At 45.2% G+C, this 17,951-nt stretch overlaps 1 protein-coding gene and 1 long non-coding RNA gene across 4 annotated transcripts in view; one reads left to right on the forward strand and one right to left on the reverse strand.

Annotated features, from left to right (window-relative positions):
* LOC135442793 (uncharacterized) lies at positions 1 to 4,634 on the reverse strand. Of its 2 annotated transcripts, none has more exons than XR_010438719.1 (3): positions 4,505 to 4,634; positions 1,755 to 2,052; positions 1 to 220 (listed from the first exon to the last, which is right to left on the reverse strand). It is a non-coding gene; the product is annotated as an uncharacterized LOC135442793 (long non-coding RNA). The 2 variants fall into 2 exon arrangements; XR_010438720.1 differs by lacking the exon at positions 1 to 220 and adding an exon at positions 237 to 1,013.
* SEPHS1 (selenophosphate synthetase 1) overlaps positions 3,921 to 17,951 on the forward strand; it is a 25,007-nt gene continuing 10,976 nt past the window's right edge. The window contains exons 1-6 of one of the 2 annotated variants that reach the window (XM_064703015.1): positions 3,921 to 4,031; positions 7,101 to 7,360; positions 10,429 to 10,532; positions 14,989 to 15,096; positions 15,889 to 16,043; positions 16,844 to 16,934. In XM_064703015.1, the coding sequence (XP_064559085.1) occupies positions 7,168 to 7,360; positions 10,429 to 10,532; positions 14,989 to 15,096; positions 15,889 to 16,043; positions 16,844 to 16,934 (651 nt within the window). In that variant the 5' untranslated portion in view covers positions 3,921 to 4,031; positions 7,101 to 7,167. Of the gene's footprint in view, positions 4,032 to 4,702; positions 4,837 to 7,100; positions 7,361 to 10,428; positions 10,533 to 14,988; positions 15,097 to 15,888; positions 16,044 to 16,843; positions 16,935 to 17,951 lie in introns of those variants that run through there. The other variant, XM_064703014.1, reaches the window with a different exon arrangement.

Consider the following 17,951-nt stretch of genomic DNA (forward strand, 5'->3'; position numbering starts at 1 on the left):
ACAAAGCAAACCAACAATAGCCCAAACTTACTTTGTCAAAACAGTGAGAGGTAGGGGAAAAAGTCATGCTGTGAGATATGCTTTACATGAGAAATTAAATTATCACACTAAAGTTTGCCAGTAGAAGTATTTTCATAGTTTCAGCACATTAAACATCATATTCAGCCCAAGTGGGGCTGAACCAGCTGGTCCCATTTTAGCAGCAACTTCATTGTGAATTCTGAAATGAGGGGGAAAAAAAAAAAAGACAAACACTTTCGCTGTCATTTCTTATTTCTTACCCTGGTTTTAATCAGCCAGTATTTCCTCATGCTCTTGTGATGCCACAGTTTCTTGGTTACAAACATTGCACGGGAAGGCTGCATTGTTTTATTTAAAAAAAAAAAAGAAAAAGTTTCTGCTGACATTTAAGAAACAGAACAGGGAGAGTTCAAGCTCTGATCATTTTGTAAACACCAGAGATGCAGGACCGAGTCAGAATCCTACATGGATCAGAAATATTGCTTAGCTTTAACCCGGATGTGTACACAACACAGCACCTTGGCCAAGGAAATCTGAGCTGCTAATAAACCACACTGCAGGTCACCCATGGGAAAAAGACTGATGAAATGCAGGCCCTGCACCTGTAAAGGCTGCAGACATCTGTCATGTCCTCAAGCCAGCACAGGAGGCAGCTGCCTTTGATGAGTGATCAGGCACAGCACAGAGGGCTTCACCTTCTTTTCTTTCTCCTTTTTGCTCTTCCTAAAGTGTGTGGAGCAGTCCCTTCTCATGGCATTGGACCAAATTGCTCCAATCATGGAGTTTCTGCTGGAAGTTTTGGACACAGACGACAAAAAATGCCTTTGGGAGGGAAGGAGGGAGGAAAGGAAATGTGATCAGTTTTTAAGACTAGAAAACCACTATTGGACACCAGGAAAATGTTCCATGAAGCTGGTGGCTCCAGCAGTGTGGGGCCTCCCCAGGGCTGCTGCTGGATCCATCACTACTCTCTCAGGGTTTTCTTCATGATCCTGCAGGAAAAGGACACCCCCTGTGTGCACAGGATTCCCCTCCTGATGCCCTGAGTCCCTTCCAGCAGCTGCCCCAAGCGTGGAGCCCCTGGAGAAGCAGGGGCAGGTGAGTGCTGGGGGCGGCAGCACACCTGAGGCTGCAGTGCAGGGGTGGCTCCCTGCTCCTCCTGCCTTGGCTTCCTTGGCAAAGCCGCTTTTGTACCCCTTGCCTGCCCACACAGGCAGCAGGGCCTGGGGCACACGTCCACAGGGACATGTGCAGATCCACCCAAGGATGCTCCATCACTGTCTGTGCCAAGAGATTGCTTTTAATTAATCAGGGCTTCAATTATGTGCAGTTCTCTATACCCTGGTCCTGGCTAGCTTCAGCTCTACAGAGCCACATCTGTGGAGTACTAATGAGCATGAATTTCCAAGTATTCATGTTTTCTTTCATGTTACCACCTGGAAATCTCAATTTATTTTATTTTCCCCTCTGTTAAAGAAATGTCTAGTCCTTACAGATGTGGAAAAAAAAAAAAAGAAGATATAAATATGATCCAATTCCCTCTTCCCTCCAAAAATATCAGAAAGGAAAATCATGTAAGTCAGGGCTCAAAATCAGCAAGGTTATCTCATGGTTTTCCTTACACTCCATGTTTGGGGTTTTTTTTAAATGAGGTGCTGGTTGTAGAGGTAATGGCTAAATGCTGGAGAAATGTTAGATCAGAGCATCTGATTTCCAGCTCTCAAGATACTTACAGGGGTTTTTTTCAGATTGAAATCATCTCTCAAGGAACACACAGATGTGATACGAGGCCAGTGCTCAGCAAAATCAGATCGATGGCAATCAGAAGATTCCGAGATCCTCCGCCTCCTCTCCATCTGGGAGGAGGGAGAGGCACTAAAGGGTTCAAATTCCAGGTCAGGACTGCAGATGCCACGTCCTCAATTCATCTCTGCTGTCAAAACCATCAGCCAAATGCCCCACAGCTGCTCACTGAGAAACAGCTTCTGTGTGTGGAGCTCGAAATGCTTTCAGAGAGCAGCAAGGAGGAGCCTGAAAATCAATTAATTACACAAATATTAGTGACTTCCTAAATGTGCTCAGTGCTGGGAGCTCCCATGCACCTCTGGTCCCCTGCACCACAGTCCTGGGGCACTACATTCTCTGGAAGATAAAGAGAGTAATTAAAATCAGGCAAGAAAAGCAACAATTTATTTTTTTCTCTTTCTGCTTGTTTTTAGACAAGACTTTTTCAAAGCCAGTTGCACGAAAAGCAATCTTTGAATTAACAGGCAATTACTTAATTAGGTACTTAGCTGCAAATTACATGAAGCAAAGTGCCTGTTTTATCTATTTGGAAATGTAAACTGGGCCTTGTGCTATCCCTAACACAGAAATTCCCTCCTTTCTAGAGAAAACTTATCTTGCACATCAAGCAAGAGACTCATCAGAATCCTGATTTTAATTGCTTAGGAAAAGGGTCTTTAGAAGCACAAAAAGCACTTTCAGGGAGAAAAATGAACTGAGAAGACATTGGAAATCAGACATGTTAGATTCCAGTGATTTGTATATTAAATGCATAAGAAAAAATGGGATGCTTTGCAAATCAGTGGTGGAAAAGGGTTGAATTGAGCAAGTAGTCTGTGACAATCCTGGCTGTTGGCTACTAAAACACAGCCCAGCTTCCTAGAGTTGTGCTGAACCCATCACCACCTGCTGCAAAACAGGATTACATTTTTCCTGAGGCGTGCTCAAAACCACATTCTGGGTAAAAAAGTCACCAGATGACACACCCAGCCTCATTGCAGCAGTACCTGCAGTCTTCCATGGGCCACACACCGATCAAACCCCTTGGAGATGACACCTGAGGAGACACCTCCATCTCCCTGGGGCCAGTCTTGGCTCTGCACCCAGAAAAATTTAATGTTGGCCAAATTTTGCCCGTTGTCAGGTCCATTTGAACACCTCACTTTCCTTTACCCTAACATTTTGGTGTGACATGGCTCAAATGTGACTTTTTGTCCAGTTTCTGGCCAAAATTCATCATCAGTGGAGGACCTGGCTCTGCAGGTGCCAGGTGTCCTCAGCTCTGGTTAAATCTCCCACCCAAACTGTTCCCAATCTCAAAGTTTTCATATTGAAGGAGAAGGTGTCCGAGCAAAGAATTCTTCAGGCAGACTCATGTTCCTCAGGGGAAATATCAGTGTGAGGAGGAATATCTTTACAGAAGGGATGATTAGACCTTAGAACAGGTTCCCAAGGAGGTGAGGACAGGTTCCCAAGGAGGTGGTGGAGTCACCATCCCTGGAGGTGTTTAATGAAGGTCTGGATGTGGCACTCAGAGCCATGGTAGGGTTGACAAGGTGGTGTTTGGTCACAGGTTGGACTCCATCTCAGAGGTATTTTCCAATCGATTTCTAATCAATTCTGGGATAAGGGGAAATGGCCTTAGAGACAGGAGAGATTCAGACTGGATACTAAAGAAGCATTTTTCCTGTTAGGTTGCCCACACAGGCGGTGCAGTCACGGTGCCCGGAGCTGAGCTCCAGAGGTGCTGAGGTTCAGTATCCAAGGGGTTACAGCGGCACTGCTGCCTCGCACTGCTCCATCTTAAAGGTCTCTGCCAGCCTCGATGGCTGCGGGACTGCACGAAGGGACCGGACCCCACACACACACACCGGGGCTGCCCACACGGGCCGGGCTGAGGGGCGGGGGCGTCTGTGGGATGTGTGTGGGGGGGGGGCGGTGTCGCGACATGTCGCGCTGCAACGGCGCGCGCCCCCGCGCGGGAACGCGCGTGGGATGCGGCGTGAGGGGGAGCGGGAGGGGGCGGGAAGGCGGCAGGGAAAGGGAGGGAAAAGCAGGGAAAGGGAGGAAAAGGGGGGGGTTTAACCCCCCCGTGCCCGGCGGCGGCGGCGGCATTTTCTATTCAGGCGGCGCTGAGGGAGCCCGTCGCGCCCGGTGCATTGTGGGACCGCGCTGGGAGTCCCGTTCGCGGGAGGAGGCGGAGGGCGAGGAGGCGGCGAGAGCCGGTGAGAGGGAGACCTGAGGAGGGAGGAGGAGGAGGAGGGGGGGTGCAAGGCGGGGAGATTTAAAGGGGAATTCGCCTCCGCCGTTCCCGCCGGGCCGGGCGCGGGGGGTGGCGCGGCGTGGCCGGGGCGCGGGGTGCCCGCCCGGCCCGGGCCCCGCCGCCCTCCCTCGGCCCGGCCCCGGGGGAAGGGCGGAGGAAGGAGCGGGGATGGGGGGGCAGCGCCTCACCGCGATGCGGCCGCTTTAAAAAAATTTGGACGCCGGCAGCGGACGGGTTAAATTTTTCGCCCGCCGACATTTTTTTTTTTCCCTTTTCCCTCCTTTCCCCCCCTCCCCCCCATTCTTCCCCCCCACCCCCGTGCTTCTCTCCCTCCCCATTACGGAGTGTCGGCTTGGGGTGGGGGGGTGCTGCTCCCAACATCCCCCCGGCCGTCCCCGGCAGCCAGGGGTGAACCCCGCCCCGGTGACACCGTACCTGCACGTGGGGACACGGGGGACACCGCGGCCGGACACCCGCGGGCTCCGTCCCCGCCGCAGCCCGGGCAGGGGCCGCTGCCACCGCCGCTCCGAGCGCTGCTCCTTCCTCCTCGTCCTCTTCCCCCGCCGCCTCTCCGGCTGCACAAAGAGCGGCAGCGAAGGCCCCGGGTTTGCCTCTAAAGGCAGCGGCTGGAAATTTAAGGTGTCCCGGAGCCATGTCTGCCCGCAGCACTGCCCGCCGCATTCCCCGGATCGATGGTGGCTGCAGCGCCTCGCCTCGTGTGCCTCGGGCGGTCGGGCTGGCGCTGGGTGCGCTGGGGTTGGTTTGGGGTATGTACCTGGCTCCAGTTCTCCCTCCCTCCTCCCCTTTTCGCTCCTGTGCTCCTCTCTCTCTGCTCTTTAGGAAGGCAAGGGTTAAACTTTAGCTTTTAATATTTATTATGCCGCTCTTTTAAAGTAAGAAACGTCTGGGTTAGGAGGTGTTGTCTGCTGCTGGGGAGGGATGCTTGTCACTCACATCGCAGTGCTGCATGGACTGCCAGAATCGCAGAATGTTCTGAGTTGCAAGGGACTCTCAGTGCCATCAGTCCAGCTGCTGGCTCTGCACAGGACAGCCCCAAGAATCACACCTCGTGCTGAGAGTTGCCCAAACTCTTCGTGAACTCTGCTGGGCTCAGGGCTGTGACCCCCAAAATCACCAAAACCTGGAATGTTGCTGCTATGGGAGACTGCGAATTACACAGTTCCACGCAGCTTTAATCAGATCTTTATTAGAAAAGTTACCGTATTCTTGCATTGGAGATGTTTTCCATTTAATGAAATCGTCTTGTTTGTTTCACAAGTTGTTTTCAAACGGGGGAACTGTGTCCTTACATTCCTCAAGGCTGCAAAAAGTTCCTGGTAGGCTATGGCCTCTGCATCCATCCCTGTGTAAGTAGGCAGGGGGTGCTAAGCTTATTGCACTTTTTGGTTAGATGAAGGAAGATGTTTCTCTTGTGGGGCAAGCTGCTTTTTATAATTTTCTGGAATTAATTAGAATGAAGCGTTAAAAAAAGAATGAAAAAAAAATCCCCCTTCCATGAAAAGCTTTTGTCTCCTGTTTCTGTTGACAGGTTGTTTTCCAGACACTTCTTTTTTTTTTTGCAAGTGCTTAGTGTCTTGCATTGGAAGACAACAGCTAGGAACTGAATTCATTGCTCATCCAAGACACGTTCTTGTAACTAGAGTTTGGATTTCTGCCCGAGCCTAGGCTTTGCAAGATTTGTTTTAAATAAGTGCCACACCTCCCAGAGAAGGAGGGAAAACAGTGAAGGGGAGTTGGGCTTCACATCAAAAAGTTCTCAGGGAACTTAAAACTTCAGTTCCTACAAATTACAGACAATAAATTGACTTAAAGGTTTATGGAACAGATGTGCTTGTTAGTAAGTGCTGTGGAGGGCAGATACAGCACAGTCTGTAGATCTACTTCTTTCCCTCATTTAGAAACGTTGAACTTGGCAAGAATGAGTCCCTTGAATTCTTCTTTTCAGCTTAACCTCATTAGGGCATGACCATCAGTGTCAGGTTTTGTCAGTGATGCCACTGAACTCTGTTCTTGTTGCTATCACATAGGAACCTTGCTTTCTAAGAAACTACTACTAGACAGATTGCTTTTAGTAATTCCTGAAAACTTGTTCTCTGAGAAAGATGAATTGTATTTTATCACAGCCGTTCCTGTTTAGAAGTCAGTGTCTCACTTAGGCCTCTTATTAGTTTTGGAGTGTGGTGGATGTGAGTCAGAGTGGAAAAACGTTCTAAAATTAGACATGCATTGTTAAGAATTTTATTAAATGAATTGCATCAGTGTCTTTTTACATTACTGTTTTAATGGACAATTCTCTGATTTTCTGTATCATTAGTTGACTAAAAAAGGGCTGAAGAAGCAAGAAACTTTCCAGCATTTTTTTGTTTATGAACATGCTAGAAGGTAAACTGGCATGCTTGTAGGTGAAGCACTCTGCTCAATTACAGCCTCTTTGTTCTGCTACCTGTACCAGCAGAGCACCAGGACTGTGTTTTCTCCCAAGGAAAACAGGTGTATTATGAAGCTTCAGGACTGAAGCAGAGCCATTATTTGAAAAGCATCCCATTTTTGAGATTAATATGTTAATGGCTAAAATCATGACCCCACACTGAGCTGAGTACAAACAGATGTCTGTGCTGAGCATGCTGCAGGAGCAGGGCCCAGGCTGCCTTTTGGCCTCTGTGCTCTGGGAATTATTATTTCTTTCATTACCTCTGTGTTAAATGAGGACAGTAAGTGTGTTGGATTCTTTTTTTAATGAAAACCTTACACAGCATATCTGGGAAAGAGTTTAATTCTCTGATTCACCTGGCATAGTTATAGTTTGAAATGTCAGAAGGTAGGATGAGGAGTCATCCCTTTGCAGGGAAATGAGTTGTGTGAGATGTGCACACCTGTCTTAACAGGTGAACAACCATAACAAGCACTTTCTTTTCCTTTTAAATTGCACCATGAGGAAAACACGTTGTCTTGCAGGACTTTCCAATCTTCCCTTTTTTTGTTTTAATTGTTGTTTTTGTTTTCCACTAAGAGTGATCAGCAGAGAAGGTGATCCCGTTGCTGTGGGTGGGAGCGGCCGCAGTCGGCGGGACAGAGCCATGTCTGTTCGGGAGTCCTTCAACCCCGAAAGTTACGAGCTGGACAAGAGCTTCCGTCTGACCCGATTCACTGAACTCAAGGGCACGGGCTGCAAAGTGCCCCAGGATGTCTTACAGAAACTGCTTGAATCTCTACAAGAAAACCATTTTCAGGAAGATGAACAGTTCTTGGGGGCAGTTATGCCCAGGTTGGGTAAGTAGTTGCTGCTCTGGACATTGGTGGTCCTTCTGCTCGGTTTACTTAGTGACACGATCACATTTGTGGTTTGTTCAGCCAGTTTGAAAATTGTGTGTTGTTTAATGCATGCCCAGCGTCCAGAAGGCTGAAGAATGAATCTCATGCTGTCATTTGTTGGCATCTGGGATACAAGAATATTATCTTAATTATTTAACATCCTGCAGTGCACTCAACTACAAAAGCAAAACACTCAGGAATGGCCATTGTGATGGGCACATGCTTAGGTGTTAGTCTGCTCCTCCCTTTCCCCCCAGTAGATGCTGTGCAAACTGAAATCCTCTCAGTTGTGTTCATGCATTGCATTTGGAATTTGATGCAATGATTGAATGAATTTGGATGACTCCCAGGTGAATTTCCCCTCTCCCTCCTCTCCCCTGTGTTCCTGGGTCACAGAAAGTGAACAAGAGACCTTCCTTGGTCCAGCTGACTGGGAGCAAATTGTTTCACAGTTGTCATTTTTCCTGTGAGTCCTTTCCTTGTTCCCCACTCTAACTCTTTTGCTCACCTGTAGAAGCTGCCTGGGAAAGGCTGCCTTTCCAAAACCTCTGTGTTCTTGTCAGCTTCACTTTCTCTTTGATATTTGCACAATGATGCAAGCAATAAGGGAAAACAGCCTGCACAAGCCACCTACATGGGGAACAGGGCAAACGTAGGTATTTTGATACCAGCTACTGTACCTAATATTGATATAGATAAATTAATGTAGATAATGTGTTTAATGACACTTTTAATTCTGTTTGTCTATTTACTCAGCCCTGCATATTCAATCTCTTTGCAGTGCAGAATGGTTTTTTCCCCTCAACTTAAGAATATCAATGGAGCATTTATTCTGAAGTTATTATCAGTTTAGTGTTCAATAACCTTATTTAAATTATATAAACATTACTAATTGTCTATTAGCAGGCTAACAGGCTGCAACCCACTATTCTGGTAGAGATTGAATATAATCAGAGATTAGTAAGGCACCCATGCTGTTGCTTAAACAATGAGGATCTTTGTATGAAGTATCTAAGCAGCAATTGTGTGTGAAGCTGGGGTGGCATTATAATTTAATATTCCCTGATAGAGGACATTTCCCTCTTTTCTCATCCCCAAAATTTATAATTTCTCATCCCCAAATTTATATGTCTTTTTCTAGATTAAGTAAGCTGTTCACAGCAGCATTTCAGTTTGGCAATTTTCTAAAATCAGCAATAGTTTGGTTTAGATTTCTTTTCTCTTACAAACTTACAGGCTCTAAACAATAATGGAACTGCCAATAGACTTCTACAGCTATATGAAAAGGTATAAAAGCAGATTTATGCCATCAGTGTGTAGGTGTGATACTATGTAACAGAAAATCTGTTAGTAATAGAAGGTGAAGAGTTCAGATGTCTTTTAAAATATGCCTTTGTGATGAGTATCCCTTTAGCAAATGTGTCTTTGGATAAGTTTGGTGTGAGATTTGCCTTTGATGTCTTGTGCTAAAAAGCTCTAGACACGTAACTTTGCCCCCTATGCACAGGCATCATGCTTTTGAAATGCAGTCAGGAGGGAGGCTGCCAGCAGCAGGTTCAAGCTCTCCCCTTTTTAGTTCTGCAAGAGATGTTACCCAGAGCAAACTTAAATAGGACTGAGAGTAAAAAACTGCAAATCTGATGTTTATTCTCAGAGCTGTTACAGATCTGAAATCAGTCATGGCTCTGACAGATTCCCTTGTTATTCAGAGCTGTTTTGGTGGAACATTAACACAGCCTCAGAAGGACCATCATCCTAGCCCCTTGGTCTGTCTGTCAAACACAGTTGGTTTTGCAGCATTATGGCATGAACAGGTGAACTGAGGGCAAAACAGCTCCTGCACCTGAGCCACTTCTCTGTACCTGCACATGGGCCCTTCCCTGGGGGCACTGGATGGCAGGCATAGTGGCTTGGGAGCTTCTGTGGAGATTGAGCAACCCTGAATTACTGCTTGAGAGCTTGTTAGTGCTCTTCCAAGGCAAGATCTCCTTCCTCTCTAGGCAGGGGAGGCAAGATCCTCTCCACCTGCATACTGACTGCCTGGCACACCTCTGTCCCCTCAGATGACAGGACCTTGCTCCATCCCTGTACAGGACTCTGCCAAACACTGGTTTGTAGCTCTTGCTAGGGTAGTGTTTCATTAATTCATGGTGAAAAGTTCCTGTGTGACATCTGCTCCCTGCAAATGGGCAGTTGTGAAGACTCTTGTCCTGTGGGGCACGCAGAGCAATTCCAGGTAGCCCAGGAAGGAGATCAGCTTCCTGCATTGCTGCTGGGCACAGGGCTGGGCACAGGGCAGTGTGGCTCAGCCAGCATGTTGTGATTTGTCACCTGCCCCTTTGGTGTGGGCTCTTCTGTGGGTCTCATATCTCATGTTCTGTTTGAAATATCCTCTGCCAGGGAAAAGCTTGTGGTGCTCAGAGTTGTGGTTTTTTCCAAGGGGTTTTGTATCTATCAGTTGCTCTGCAGCCTTCCAGCCATGCAAAGCAAGGCTAATGCAGTTGCTAAAGCTCCAAGTGGGTCAATCATCACTCACCAAGGGCCTGGGCTGTGACCTGTGGAGTTCTTGTTCCTTCTGAAGTGTGGGAATGTCCTTTATGAGATGCTGTGTCCCTTCACAACTCTCACTGTGTTTTTGTTGAGATTGGAGTGACAGGAAAACCTATTTGCTTTTGACAATATCAGTGTGCTTAGTTCCTCTTAACTTTAAATGTACTTACATAAAAGCACAGATGTTCTTGATGTGCTGCTATGCTGCTGCAAAAGAATAAAAAAACATTGTAGTTTAGTTCTTGCCTTCAGCCATTTGCACTTATGTTCAGTTCCAGCCAGGAGTTTTCTTTCTTTGCTTGTTTGTTCCTCTGACTTGTGCTATGTGCTTTTTCTGGCAGAGGAATTTGCCTTGTCTGTTTAGGCAGTGTTAGGAGTTATATTTCACAGACATGTTTTATAAACTCTTTAGTTAAGAGCAGCAGATAATTCAGGGTGCAGTTACCCACCTCACTCATGGATTTCTGTCTTTGCAGGAATTGGGATGGACACTTGTGTTATTCCATTAAGACATGGAGGTTTGTCATTAGTCCAGACCACAGATTATATTTATCCTATTGTGGATGACCCTTATATGATGGTAAGTTGGCTAAACTTGGTTCTGGGTCTGTTGCTGATTCAGGCTTGTCACCAACCTGATGGCAGTTCTGACATTTTCTTCTAGATGTGTGGTGCTATTTGTGTGATTAATTGCATTCAGAGTCTTTCCTAAATAGACATGAAGAGGGAAAGGCCTAATTTCATCCTGGAATCTCCCATGTTGGCCAGGAATGCTGCAGTGCTGCTTTCTGTGTAGGTGAAAGCTGGGAGAACTGCCACCTTTAATTCAGATTTCCCTTCATCTCTTGTTCTGTGGGATTTGGTTTGAAAAGCCCAAAAGGGGGAAAAAGAGCAGCCTGTGAAGTAGCAGAGAGTAAACTCCACTTACAAGCAGAACCATGTTATAATTGGCCTTTTTTGAGGTATTGGAATAACCAGGTAACCCATCAGAACTGGAAATACCCAATGTCAGTAGCTGGCAATAGCAGCTGGCAGTTTCAGAGTGCCTTGTGCACACCAGCTGTCCTGTGGTGCCACCTCCACCTGAGCATGGGCACATGGAAATGACTGGAGGGAAGGTGTGGGCACCTTGGCCTTGGCTCATTCTGTGCTCCTGTCACATTTAGTCTGGCTCAGCAGAGATTCCTGCATGTGTGGCAGTGATCAGTATTGGCTGGAACAGATCCTGGGAAACAAATGAGCTTTAAAACATACTTTAATAAAGCTATAAGGAAATGTTAAGTGAAAGGTGCTAGAATTCATGTTTTCTGTGGTTTGGATGTGACTCATTGCTTTTCTTCTTGGTGTGACTGAATGTTTTATGTGCTGCTGTCAGTTTGCTCTGTGAGACCTCTCTGGTGGGTTTTGGACACAGTTTGAGATGGGGGCCATCTTTTTTCTTTCTTTTTTTTTTTTTTTTTAGCATGCTTGCCTATGTGTTGTGCACATATGTAAGCCTAGCTCCTGTAATTTCTCTTCCAGGAGAGCTCTCTTTCTGCAAACTGAGCAGCCAAAACTCTCAGGCTGGCCTCTGGAGTATGGAGTTGTTGAGCTCTCCTGAGAAATTTGATTCAAGTGGGCTGCTTTAATATCATGTGGGAACTTGTCAGGGACCAGAGGAGAAAAAATGTTTTGGAGATCTGTGTTCAGATTCGTCATCTGAGAAACTCTTTTCTCACCTTGTAACAAAAACTTGAGGGACAGTGTTGAAGGTTGTGGGGTAGAGGGAGGGTTGCTTTGTTTGGAGATACAAATGCCACAGGAGTAGATAGATGGGCCTGTGCCCAGATGAGGTTTAGGTCAGTGTGGTAGGAGTGGAATGTAAATTTGGCCTTAGTCCAGCTTCAGTGGTTGCATCATAGTTGCAATCTGTGCTGTGCTCCACATGCACCAGCAGCTGTAACCTTGGTGCTGTCTAACTCAAGCCCTTCACTTTTCATTCTTGAGGGCATTTGTTTTAATCTGGTGGCTGGGCACTTCCTAATCTGTTTACATTCGTGTATTTCTTCCTAAGAGCTAACTGAGGATGGGGATTCTGTCTCAGGCCTTCTTGTTGATCCCACCAGTGATGGTCCAGCAGGATTTGCTCCTGGACCCTCTGCTCAGACCTCTCTCTTAGGGGCAGGAGTACCCCAAGGGACAGTATAGATTACCTCTTGATTACCTCCAGCTCTTACTTGTGTGGGCCAACACTGGTTAGAGGACAGTCAAATACAGTTTGCCACGGGGTTTATGGATGGTTGTTACAAGCAGAGGAATTGTGACACTTGGGAATTTTGAGTTGGTGTCCAGGCTGTACAAAGGGGGGTGCTCTGGCCTCCTCTGCTCAAGAGATGCTGCTGCTGCCCTGCTTCTCCAAGTGCTTCTTTCCCTGCTTTAAGTCCAGGTGTCCCCTGACCCCTGCCTGTTGTTACTGTGGCACCAGCATCACTCACCTGCAGTGTACACTCTCCTTGCCCTTCCCCTCAGTCTCCTTACCCAGGCACTTCTGAATGGAGTGTGTGTTCCCTGATCTAGAGTCTCTTCCTTTCTCTGTGCACAGGGTTTACCTGCAGCTCCTTATCTGATCTCTCTTCCTAATTGGAGGAGAGGAAGCAAAGAGGGAAAGCCAAAGTGCAAATGAACTCCAAGCTGGGTGCTGTGACAGAAGGGATTTAGGAAACAGCTGAGGAAGGCAAAACTGCTTGTGGACTCAGCTGAACTTCCTATTTCTGCTCCAGAAAACAGCTTTCACTCTCCTACTGCTTATTTTCAAACGAAGTTCTGCAGTTATATGCAAAATCATTCTTCCTTCTTTTCCTCTTTCTCCTTCACTTTCACTTTGTCCTTGAAAATGCTCAGTCCATGTGCAAAATTATCCCCTAGGATGCACACCTGTAAAATCTGTACCAAGCATAGGATTTATTTAGCTTAAATGGCTTATTAGGAAAGTTACAAGCAATCAATTAAAGGTTTTGTAATAAGTATCAATCCACTGGGACTAATAGTGGATACTGGCCTCTGTTGTAGCACTGTGGAGATACATGTTTGAGTACAGGAGCAGGGAGCTGGGAACCTTTTTGTTGCTGTTTTAGGAGCCTTCACTCAAAACTGGAGATGGCTGTCAGGTTCTTCATCCTTTGCCCTTACAAATAGTTCTGTGTATTGCACACAGACTTTGTGTTTCAGGGCACTGTGCAAGCAGGCAGGTGACCTGCAGGACCTGACCCCTGTCTGGGAGCCCTGCTGGGTTTGCTGGTGTTCACAAGAGCCCTGTGTTGTTCTCTCTGCTCCTTCAGACCTGGGAATTGCACTTCCCTGAATTTGTTTCCATAGTGGTTATGGCAGTTGGCAAAAGCATTATTAGACTGACCTCTTGACTATCAGAGGTATTGTCCTTATGGTTTTAAAAACTTATCTATCATTCCTAACAGGGAACAAACCAGCAGTTTGCTTGGTAAATACTGAAGATAACAGAGAATGGCTTGATAGTTCCACAAAAGGGAAATGGCAGGCCTATAGAAATTTAATAGCTAATATCCATCAAATAGTGCAGTACACAAGTCTTTTCTTAATAGTTTAAAATTTAAATTATTAAAATACATTCCAGTGCCAATATCAGGTATTCCCCTGATGCCACCAAAACCTCTTAAATTTATGAAAAACTGTATTATATTTATTTGTGATGGAGATGTTTCATGTCATCAGCAAGTGAAGCAACTGCCTGAAAATATTACCTATTTGCAAATTGTATCAAATAAGCATGTTGTTGCTTTTACCATGGTGATGTTGCCTTTGAACATAATGTAAAGCACAGACTTAAAATCATAAAGCCAGATGCTGGTTGCAGTTCTGCAACTGTAAACCTAAAACACTTTCATAGAATGCATGGAGTCTTCCAGAGTAACACAACAGAATTTGTCTTATACTTTAAAATATCTTGCTGTCCCTTAGGGTACAGTCTGTATGAGGAAATTCTGCATCTTCATCAGGAAACTTGATTTGTCATCTCTGTTGGGTCCATACCTCAGAAACCCTGACTCAGATCCATTAATTTAGTACAATTAGAGTAACTAACCTCATGCAGTGTGAGTGATGGCTTCTCAGTCCTGTCAGCTTCCTGACTTCTTAGAGCAATCTTCAGCAGACAGACAGTTTTGTCTCTTGCACAAGTTTTTGTTAGTGGAGATGCTCACACGCACACACAACAGTCAGTAAAGTTGTTGGTGCTGTAGCAAAATTCAGCCTGATCTTGTCACCTGGAAAGTGCCAGATAAACACATAAATAAATCTCTCTCACTATGTGAGTGGTGGGGGTACACAGCTTCCCCCAGCAAATCCAGTTCCTGAGAGCCCTGAGCTTCTCTATTCCCTGTACATGCTGCCATCCCCAGAGCAGAGGAAGCAGCCCAGTGTGGGGGTGTGCTGGCAGCACAGCTGTATCCTCAGGGAAGAGGAGTTCTCTCCTAGAAACTGAGCATTGCAGACATGGCCTCCAGGGTAGGGCAGGGAACAAACATCTTTCTCATCAAGGACCCATCTCCTGCATATTCTGAGCAATATGGGCTTTTTGGATTTAATCCCTAGCAGTTGTGAGTTCCATGCCATGGCCATCTCCATCAGGATGTGCAGTTTTGTGCTGGAATAAAGTTAACAGGAATATACCATGTAAAGTAAACAGAGCTTGTTATCAGGGGCAGACTGCTGATCTTAACTTCAGCCTCTCAGATTGGGCTCAGATCCCAGTGTGAACTCTGGGATTCCTGTGGAGTCAGTGCTGAACAAGCCAGCTGGGATGAATTCTCTCCATGCCTATAAAAGGGAGGATACCTGCACTTCTAGGTGGGCACATAGCACATAATGGACCACACCACATCTCTAGCTGGGCTTGTTAATGCTGTGGAGTAAGAAGCTGTGTCAGAATGCAAACTCACACTGGAAGCTTTGCTTGTGGGAATTGTTTAAACATTCACCAAGAGTGCTGCAGATTTTTTTTCTTGTCTCTCTTTGTTTTTCAGGGACGAATAGCGTGTGCCAATGTCCTAAGTGACCTTTATGCCATGGGGGTCACAGAATGTGACAACATGTTGATGCTCCTTGGAATCAGCAATAAAATGACAGATAGGGTAAGACTTCTGACACTTTTTCTTGAAGGAAGAGTCAAACAGCTAAATGTGCTCAGAATGTATTTACCTTTAGTGTATTTTCTCCTCAAAGTTTGAAGCTGTGTAAAGAAGAAATGGTCTTATTGAGTGGCTTAGTTTATAGGATCTTGCCTCATAAACATTCTGAGGTCATGTGCTAAAAGTTTGGTTTTCTGTGGCATTGTAATCTGCTGCCTTCATCCCCACCAAAAATGGGTGCCTCCTTCTATCAAAGGCCAGCATTTGATGGCAGATTCATCTATCAATCTGGATAGATGATTATGGGATAGTTTTGCTTTTTTTGTTTTCTTTTTTTTTTTTGTGGAAGAGATCAGCATGTATGTTTGTTTTGCTGTAGTAAAAAAGGAACATTTATTCTTAGAAGGATGTAAGTTGAAACTTTGATGCTTAATGGAGCCCAAATGCCATCTTGGTTAAATGTTGCCTTTTAGCACTGCTCTGCTGTGGCTGTACCTGATTACAGCAGCAGGATAATTGTTCTGAATTTCCAGAACTCTGATTACTCTTGTATGACCTTTTGAACAATGTTTCTTCAATGTAATAGTGTCTTTGCACCTCTTCTACACAGAGCTGTAAAACTGTAACTGTGTGGGATAACATGAGGTTTCAGGAGGCCAGACTCTTCTAAGGATTGCTTTTCTGTCATGAGTATTTGCCACGAGGGCATTTGTTTGGAGTGGTTAAAGCCTTGGACCAGTCTTGCAATGACAGCACTGCTGTGTATGGAACTCTGACTTCTGTTTTGATCTCTAGGAAAGAGACAAAGTGATGCCTCTAATTATCCAGGGTTTCAAAGATGCAGCAGAAGAGGCAGGAACATCTGTTACTGGTGGCCAAACAGTGTTAAATCCCTGGATTGTTTTAGGAGGAGTGGCCACGACAGTCTGTCAGCCTAATGAATTTATAATGTAAGTTCAATCACTAAACAATCAAAGGCACTGGTCTGAGGGATACAGTAAAAATCCTTTAAGCATTGTGTTGTGATCTTGTGGTGTGTCTCTGATGAATAAAGCAGTACCTTCTGCTTGCTTTTGTCCTTAGCACTCAACAAGATGCCACATCTCTTTGTACATATTTGCTTTTTTTTAAGCAGGATGTCCTTTTACTTCTCCCCACCCCCCAGTCCTTTTTGATCCTGTTCTCCTTTTGACAGGAGAATTAACTGTCTAATCTTTAAAGGCAGTGGAGACTGTTTTGAACATAAATTTCTGCCACACTTATACATACATCTCTAAACCATGTCCCAGTTATCCTGCTAATGGCTGTAGAGAGCTACAGAACTACAGAACTGCTGTCTTTGGAGCATTCTGTCCATTTAACAGTAGCTGATTTTGAATGTCCCACTGTGGCATGTTACTCTATACAAATGAACTCATTCATGATCTCAATGCTGGATATCTTATCTGGGTAAAAAAGGTAAATTTTTTCCCTTATCCTCTCTTATGTCTTCTCAAAAAATGTCAAAGATGTAATTTGGTGTGTGTCTGACTGCAAGCATTGTTTTTTCCCAGAAAGAAGGATTAGCACTTTTTAAACAAGTTTGCAGCATTTTCCTCAATAATATTGCATGGCAGTGAATCCCAAAGGGTAATTCTGCAATTAGTCAGTTTTTTAACTGTGCAGTAAGATGTGTGGGTCTGTGAAAATGTAATTATCAGCACTTATTCCTAATAACTGTGTAGTTAATATATGAATTCTTTGTTTCCAGGCCAGACAATGCAGTGCCAGGAGATGTGCTTGTATTAACTAAACCCTTGGGAACACAAGTGGCTGTGGCTGTCCACCAGTGGCTAGATATTGTGAGTACACTGCAAAAAAAGAAATAGGGAAGAGGTGTAAAGATGACCTTCCTCATTCCCTCAACATGACAAAGTTCAGCTCAGATGGGACTCATCTGTCACCTCTCTCCTCCTTCCTCCTTGATATGCTCCAGCCTTCCCTACTCGTGTGCAACATTCCTTTGCAATCAAGGCAATTTACAATTTTGTGCTTAGTGAGCCCATCTTAATTGCACCTAATTCTTAGTTATTTCTCAGGCATTGCTGTAATAACCAAAATTGTTTACTAACAGAACAACAGACTATCATCACCCTGGGCAACATTGTGCCCTACTCCACCTGCCAAAATAATTTTCAACACTTGCTGATGGCAGTCGGGCCAGGAATGCTCTCTCTGTGTTCTTGGGCTTTCTGCTTGTGTACATGGAAGTTTATCTGCGTTTCACATGTATTGCCCTGTGCATTCAGTAAGAATATTTCTAGCAGCATTATGGATGTAGACATACTTCCATCTGTTACTTCAGGCAAAAATGTAACTACTGAACTGAAAAGTAACTGCAAAATTGGCATCTGCTTATGTTGTCTGGCTCCCAGTACGTGACTTCCAAATTGTAACTGCTCAGTTTACACTCTAAAAAGATGCATCTTTTCTGCTTTTGGGACTCCTGAGCCAAAAGACTGGCAGAGGAGTGAGCTGGAATCTACTTTGGTTTGGCTGTTGGCCACTGCATTGTCAGATGAATTCTAATGAACACAGCTAGTGTTACCAAAGTGGGAGAGAAGCAGCTTAAATCTTCATTGGAGTCTGAAGTGTGAGCAACAAGGGAAAAATATTGTTCTCCTTCTTCATAGGGTCTGGCCTAGCAACTTTGACCTCTTCAGAATCCTGTGTTTTCCACAGATACAAGGATCAGGGCCTCAGATAATCTTGATATGAAAATGAAGTGAAACAAATCCCAATTCCATAGTATGTTTTCTGGCTGCTATCTTCCTTCTTAACATATCTTCTTGCTGTACTGATGAGCAGACTTGCAAATT

The sequence above is a fragment of the Zonotrichia leucophrys genome, chromosome 1A (genome assembly GCF_028769735.1).
Source record: "Zonotrichia leucophrys gambelii isolate GWCS_2022_RI chromosome 1A, RI_Zleu_2.0, whole genome shotgun sequence".
In the NCBI taxonomy this organism is placed as follows: Eukaryota; Metazoa; Chordata; class Aves; order Passeriformes; family Passerellidae; genus Zonotrichia; species Zonotrichia leucophrys.